The 7,636-nt window shown below is 36.8% G+C and overlaps 1 protein-coding gene across 2 annotated transcripts in view; it reads right to left on the bottom strand.

Annotated features, from left to right (window-relative positions):
- Positions 1-5,782: 5,782 nt before the first annotated feature.
- PTTG1IP2 (PTTG1IP family member 2) overlaps positions 5,783-7,636 on the bottom strand; it is a 29,750-nt gene continuing 27,896 nt past the window's right edge. For both annotated transcript variants that reach the window (XM_085310482.1, XM_085310481.1), the window contains exon 7: positions 5,783-6,225. In XM_085310482.1, coding sequence (XP_085166608.1) covers positions 6,176-6,225 — 50 coding nt within the window. In that variant the 3' untranslated portion in view covers positions 5,783-6,175. The remainder of the gene's footprint in view (positions 6,226-7,636) is intronic.

Here is a 7,636-nt window from a genome sequence, read left to right as displayed (position 1 = left end):
GGCTGAGGACTTAAAAGGAAGGACTTAAGAAGTGCTGTATTCATACAGAAAAAAAGAAGTGATCAGAAGAAGTAATGGGAATTTGAAGGACTTTTTCTTTGAGGGCAAGGTGTGTGTGGGGGGAGTGCACAGCAAATATGGGAAACACATAACTAGCACTGATTTGAGAACATGAAGTACCCAATCATATTTCAAGCCAAACAACTATGGGACATAAGAAGGGTTGCCCTTGAAATGCAGATCAGAGATGCAGTTAGCTCAGGAACTGTGACAGAAATATTGCTATGAAAATCCATCTCAACATAGGGTAATTAAATATTTCCTCTTTTTTTGGGGGGAGGGGTACATATCCAGTTGGCATCTCCTTGCATAGATTAGACTGAAGGTCAAAATCAARAAAAAGAACAAAACATGTCCCTGACTGACTGCAAATAACTTTATCTGCATCCTGCATCTTACTTTATCATGTTAATATGCACACAGATTCAAGCTTACATAGTTCTCAAAGTGACTTTGGTTATTCTATTACCCATTTATCTGCCAAGCAAGCACTTGACTCAAAGTGACAGCTCAAAATCTGTGCCCTCTATTACTTTTTCTTGTTGAGAAGCAGTTGCTATATCAGCAAGAGAAAAGTCACTCCAACATTTGATTAATAATATATACCAATGGTCCAGACATTCAGTCAGAAGACTGAATTGTTAAACTGATGAAAGCTGTTGGCAGTTGTCTCTGGGTCTAGACTTACCTTCAGTCTGTGCCCTTCCTGCTTTATGGAAGCTCACGTAAGGCACCACTAAATATTTTAGCTGAGAACTGTCTAAGACAGGTCAGGAAAGTTTGGGATTTTGGGCCATTGCTTGGAGCAGCAGAGAAGAATCAGAGGGGAACACAGTTGTGTTCTTATCTGACATTTAATGTCTGTTACAAGATCAGAAAAGACAGCAAAGATGGGATTTAAGTGTGCTGTTGAGGACAAATGCACTTGAACTTATGCACAACCAGAGATACGTAACATGAAGACCTGGACATGAAGAAGACTGAAGCTGACAAAATGAGAGCTCAGTGCTTAAGTCGCCAACCACATGCCTCTAACAATCGTTTTTAATCACTTGATCTCTTCACACCAAGGCCAAAAGGTGAATCATACCTCAAGAAAGATTAAACATGTCTCCTCAGCCAGAGATCAAGTACAAACAAATGAAGCCCTTAAAATAAAACAAGGATCTACAGGATTGGGATTTTGGTTGAAAGCTATCAATCATAAGCATGACCCCTTCTTTAAAGTTTTGGGTAAAGCAGCATTTGGGGAATGGTCTCAGAGGTTTCAGAGAAGTGTCACCCTAGCAGAAACTTGGCTTCAAAAACATTCTGGAAACTGTCCCCCTCTCTAGGGAAAGGTGATAATTCTCATACAGCTTCCCAAGAGAAAGCAGATACCAAATGTTTCATATTTTGGTCACAACGGATATTTTTCTTTCTTCCCATTTTCATCTTTCTGGTGTCTTTTCACTTCTGTGTGTTGGACAGTTGTTGGAAGGTTGCAAGGACTGTCTTCAAAAATGCAGTGACCTGTGTGAAAGAAGCTGCAGTAGGCTTTGAGCCTTGATGGACCATACTGCCATGCTTATTTGGAGAAAATTCTGAATATAGGTAGCTACAACTGATTGCAAATTCTGCTCCCTTTTCAAGCCTACACACATTTCTGAAGAGATCACAGACTCAAAAAAGTTAACAAGTAGTCTAAACACCCTCACATTTTTGGTGACATCTTGAAGGCTTTACATAATTCTCAAGCAACTTCAATTTACCTAATTATAATTTACACAGATCATTACTGGAGATCTCTATGGCACAATGTGGCTTTTCTCCTTGCACAGCTGAATTGTTTTTCACAACAAATGCAAGCTTTTGGTTGGAAATACGCTTTCCTTCCTCTACCAGAAATACAGGGATCTATTCATAATTCTTTTCTTTCTACTTTTTCTACTGCTTGTCGTACAAGCCTTTTTTCTCAATATTTTCTTAATGAATGCTGACAATATCCAAAGCAGTGACAGTAAAATAAGTAGCACTGAAATTTTTACATTACAACAAACATTTATTTCTAAAGGAGTTATTTGCCTTTTCTACTACAAATATTTGTAAATAACATTATTTACAAGTCTTTCATTTGTAGCCTTCCACCTGGCTACACTGGATAAATAAGTGCTGCAGRTGGCAAAACCCTGGCAGAAAATATCAAAACATTAGTATCACTACATAAAATAGACACTAGTTCAGTATATATTCTCTAAGGGAAAGTAAAGAAAATTTCTCTCATTCTTTAGATTATCTTCTCTTTGCTGAAAAGATAAACTAAAGTAATGGTAAGTCAGTCCACGAAATGCCACTTTTGACAAGCATTCCCTCCTCCCTCTCCTCCAGCTGGCTGTTCTCAGACCAGATCAATACAAGGAATAAATCAGCCATTAGCGCCCACCTCGGCCTGCTGCTTTGGGAAGAGCGGGAGCCAGTGCCTTGACACAACCTCCTGCGTCCATACCTTAAAGCACGAGGCAGCCACAGCCACTGGCCAATTCCAGCCCCAGGACCGACAGCGATGAAGCTTAGACCCAAGCAGGAACTTGGAGGCACCATCAGCAATTGCCGCCAACATCACTCTCTTCCGCGACTGCTGACTTCTTTCCCCATTCCCTCTGACAACCTCCGCAACGGCTCCTCTCAGCGTCTCTTCTTTTCTCCCCATTTTCTTTCTGTTTTGGACCCTGACACTAAGAAACCAGAAGGGAAACAAGACCATGCTAGCCAATTCCCTCCCACTCCTGGACCAACCTAAAAAATCTAGAGTGGTGCATGTTCAGCAGATTTACTCAGGACATTCTGTGGTTGCAAGAAACTACCATGCAGGCTGGATCCACTCATCAGGCACATGCTTGGTGTGACAAGAGACTGCAGTTTGCCATACTGATTTTTTGAAAAGACAGATGATAAGAACTATATATGGAAGTGACAGAACAAGCTACTCAGTAAGCATAGGAAAAAACCTACCAGATACTGGACTTTTCAAAATGATTTCCTTATGYTCCTTTAATATCAAATAATAATAACAATAATGAAGCAGCACATTGGTGCAGACAACTTAACAGACTCCTTGTTGTTGAACACAAGATTTAAGAAGTGGTAAACAGTATATTCCTGTGTTAACCTAAGAAGTTAAGGTCTAAGAAAAGCACGTATCTGCTAAAATTTTCKTTAAACAAATAAATCACATCCAGCAACATTATTGGACTGATTCACTTGATTTTTCAATGCTGTGAAACAGCTTTGTTCTGATGAAAGATAAACRCATATCTTTGAACTTTTTGGTTTTAGAGATTGCTTCTCAGACCGTAATACCTCCCCTACTAAAACTAACTAGCACTAAGCATTGAAGGTCAAAAGACACAGGAAAGAAAGAAAACAGCTTGAGTGAGCGGAAGGAAAATTTGAGAAAAACAGATGATTAGCAGACATATTATAGCTCAGAGYTGGTAATGCTGTTCCACGCTTTCAWTTTGCTTGTAGGTTGCATCCCTTCTCTCTTCTGTCGAAAAGCACGGAGCAGGGGGAACTCATCAGGGGAACTGATGGATGCCTTCGTTCACACACCTGAGCGCCAAAGATTTGACATTGCCTCTTTCTACAGCTGTTTTTCCAATTACTCATGACTACATTACAATATAAAGACTAACAACCTTTCTATTGATAGGCCAAATCCATTATTTCTGTAGAAATACTGACATACAAGAAAGCCGAGAGAAGGCTGCAATTACTAYGCTGAAATAAGATTATGTTCCATACAATTAACTCCTTTAAGGAATACAACAAACAAAGGCTAATAATCTGAAGTTTGGGGTTTGCTCTGGGGTTTTTACATTTTCTACCAAGTTTTAAGGTTGCTGTCCATAGTGGTCTCACTAAATCAATACTCATCTTTAACCACATAAGTGAAATTATACAAGGCTAAACATGCAACTTGACATTTTGTATGAAATACAGACTGCATTTTAAAGTAGGGGCTATTATAGCCTAACAGATAAAGTTGACCACAGCTGTTACTTTTTGATCCCCATAACTGGCTTCAGAATGACAAGCCAACATGCCCTACAGGAAGACTGCATTTATTTCACTCAACCTTCTTTTTAAGCGTAGAACACCATTCTGTAGCAATACAGCACCCGTTCCATACACTCAAAAATATTTAGGTTCTCTAACCACTTGTCTTTGAAAAATGTAGGAAAGGCTTCTCTCCCCCCACCCCTTTWGTTAAGGGTGCATGACAGCCCTTCATATGCTGTAGCAGGTGCACAAGAAAAATGCTTTTCTATTAAGTCAGGAATGTCTCTACTTGAGTTGTGAGACAGAAGACAGACCTTCATCATCTTTGCAAAAGTTATCTTCAGGGAATACCATCAGCATGTTTTATTTCCACACTATCAACTTACTCTTATCACAGATTATCATTCTTCAAAGACAGCCCTTTGAACAGTACTTTTAGACTAGCTGCTGGTTGAAGAAACATCTGAAATTAAATGCAGTGACTTACCAATAAATTACTAAATACAAGTGAAGAGAAAAAATTAGTGCACTGTAATTTTACAAAACTAGTTACACCATAGACCCAGGAAAGGGTAACTTTTTATAAATATAAAATGCCTGAGGATCTATAGTCTCAGAGGAGAAAAAAAATACAGTGAAAGATTGGAAATGATCATTCTATCAAAATCAGCAATAGATGATAGTTCCTAAAGCTGAACTTCAGGCAGATTCTTTTTCACTGGAAGGAATGGCAATTCACCACATTACCCACAGGCAAGACTTAAATTCCTACTACACACATGTGGTGTTTTTATTGTTTTGTTATAAAATGAATGAAAACAAAAATGCTCTTTCCGTCTCAAATTTGCACTTGATCACTTCTTTTAAATTAAGTTAGTAAAGAACAACAGAACCAAACAGAACCAAATTAAAGTGTTCTGTTTTAGGAACATTGACAAAAATAACATACAAAGATCTTCAGTACTCTTCTTTAAATTCTCTTCAATAAGTTTCCTTAACGGATAATATATAGCAAGGGAAAATAAATGTACAGAATCAAGGGAAACCTGCATTACACCGGGGCCAGGAGAAAACAGCTTTTCACTTGATGTATCATATCAATGAGATAGTTAAAAAAAAAAAAAAATGCTCATTGGAACACGTTTCTATGAAAAGATGGAGAAAACATGTTATGGAAATACCAAGAAAAAAAAAACAGAAATAAGTCTTAAAACAAACAAACAAACAAAAAAAACTTCCTTACTCTCTTCAACTGAGATTTTTTTTCTTATTAAAAAATTAGGCTTACAGAACAAACTAGAGTGTTCACACAGCCTAATGTTTCTTCTCAAATTTAGGCACATATATACACCCAGGTAAATTTTACATGTACTTCAATATGAAAGAATTTTCACCAATTTTGCTAAATTAAGTAATTTCTTCTTCACATCAGTGATATATTCAGAGTATATATTAACATCTGCACCAAATTASTTAAACAAATACATTCCTCCCTCTCCAACCCTCAAACATTACACATCTTGAAAATCTTTCTCAGGGAAAAGAAAACAATCGTCATTCTATTGTACTATGTAAGAATGTGCCTGTTGAAATTTCTTGTCAATACCAACATCAGCTATTTCTGCTGTGTGAAGTTGTGCTTCCTTGTYGCCATTTATTTTATAAAATAGACACAGTAGGAAAAAAAAAATCTTTATTTAGGAACATAGCAACAACTCTTTTTCAAATGGCAGTTAAAATAAATTCAAATAAATGATCATGAATATAAGCCATTTAAATCAGACAACAAAAAGCTTTAAAAAGAGAAAAGGTAACATTTCACACTTAAAAGTCAACATAATTACAAACATTTCAACAGCCATAAGCATTTATAAAAAGTTAGCTCTATATAAGTAAATATGATGCAAACACGTATTTCAAGGAAGTCTTTATCCACTCAGTTTTACAATCAGAAAACAAACAAACAAACAAACAAAGTCTTTGGCAGGCAGGAACAAACCCAAAAGGGCAAGTGAAAGCAAAAAACAATCTTCTTATATTCTGGAATCACAGCTCTTTTAGAAGGTTCTCAGATTTATTCATTCTCAAATCTGCTGTAAGGATTATCAGAATCCTGGAGAAGACCTGTAAAAGAAAACAGGTTTGTTTTTATCATTTTCTCACCTCAATTAGCCATATGGCTCAATTAGCCATAAGCTCAAGTATAACAATAGGTTGGAAGTGTTCTTAAGCACTCATTTCTCAAACTAAAATCATGAATAGATATTTCATGATTTAGCAGGTAGAAACATTTGCTCTATGAAAAAAAAAATGCATGGAAAAAAATTCTTGTTTGTGAGGTGTACCCTGCAAAATGCATCTGTGAGAGACAAGTCTACAAAATAGTCTAAGTACAGAGATTGCTCAGGAAAAGCAGATTCAGACCAGCCAGTTTACAAAGTCAAGTTTTTATAAGACCACCATTCTTTAAAATACAAGATGCTATTATTCTGACTAATTCTACTTCAGTTCTGCACAAAAATTTGTCAGATTCAATCAGTTACAGAAATCCTCCAACAGGACAATAGTGTCTAAGGACAAATGAAGATCACATCAATGTTYACTAAAACCTCAGGGGACAAGAGCATCACTTATATCAGGCTGTGGTACATGTTTCCATCATAAAGAGTCTTAATGTTGTAACCATAATGCTGTCTCAGAAAGCACTGCAAAGCCATCCAATTATACTGAGTTACTGGATATGCATACCACCTTATGCAAGGGTTAGCTGAGCAATCACTGTTCCACAGCACAGTAATTTCAAAAAGACTTTAAACCACACAACAAATTTGTGCTAGGCAGTAGGGCATACTAAAAATAAAGGAGTCCCAGGAGAGCCTAGAGGCAGACCTTTTGTTGTGAAAGAACAGAAAACCTGCTACTATCTTTTCTACCGACTTTTGTATACTGTAGTCTGGACTCTCATCCATAGCTCATTTGTATAGCGTATGGAGACAGAAGAGACATATACCAAAAAGCCAMTCCCCACAGATGTTCTTGATAGCAGAAGAGAAATGAAGATTACACTCAAACCTCGTTAAGAACCCCCACTAGGTCTTTTCACACACACCTTTTTTCATGCACAGATGTGCACTGAAGCCAAACTCTAACTCTTCTGTCTGAAACTCAAAAGTTACCAGCACCAAAAGTAGCTAGTTTTAATACAAACATTCATAAAGTTAGAGGCTCTATGGATTCTAATATATTTAGTTACCTTAAAGACAACTGTGAATTGTTCAAATTTCAAAATTTTTTCCAGTACTTCTGTATTTCCTGACTTTAAAAGACACCTATACAATATTTAGAGAAAATTATCCACAATACTAGAAATTTAAATATTTTATGACAATAAACTCTGTTTGTGTTAAGTTCCTCTCAGAACTCCAAGAACCAAACTTCAAAGACCTTCCCATAAAGTAGGGGGAGGTGGCATAAGATTTCTGACAAAATTAACTTTRGCATTTAAGTATATTTTTGATTTAAGATTCTTTGAAGC

Source organism: Rhea americana, unplaced genomic scaffold (genome assembly GCF_003343005.1).
Source record: "Rhea americana isolate MKP2758 unplaced genomic scaffold, rheAme1 scaffold_32, whole genome shotgun sequence".
NCBI classification, from domain to species: Eukaryota; Metazoa; Chordata; class Aves; order Rheiformes; family Rheidae; genus Rhea; species Rhea americana.
This window is presented reverse-complemented; position numbering and strand designations above follow the sequence as displayed.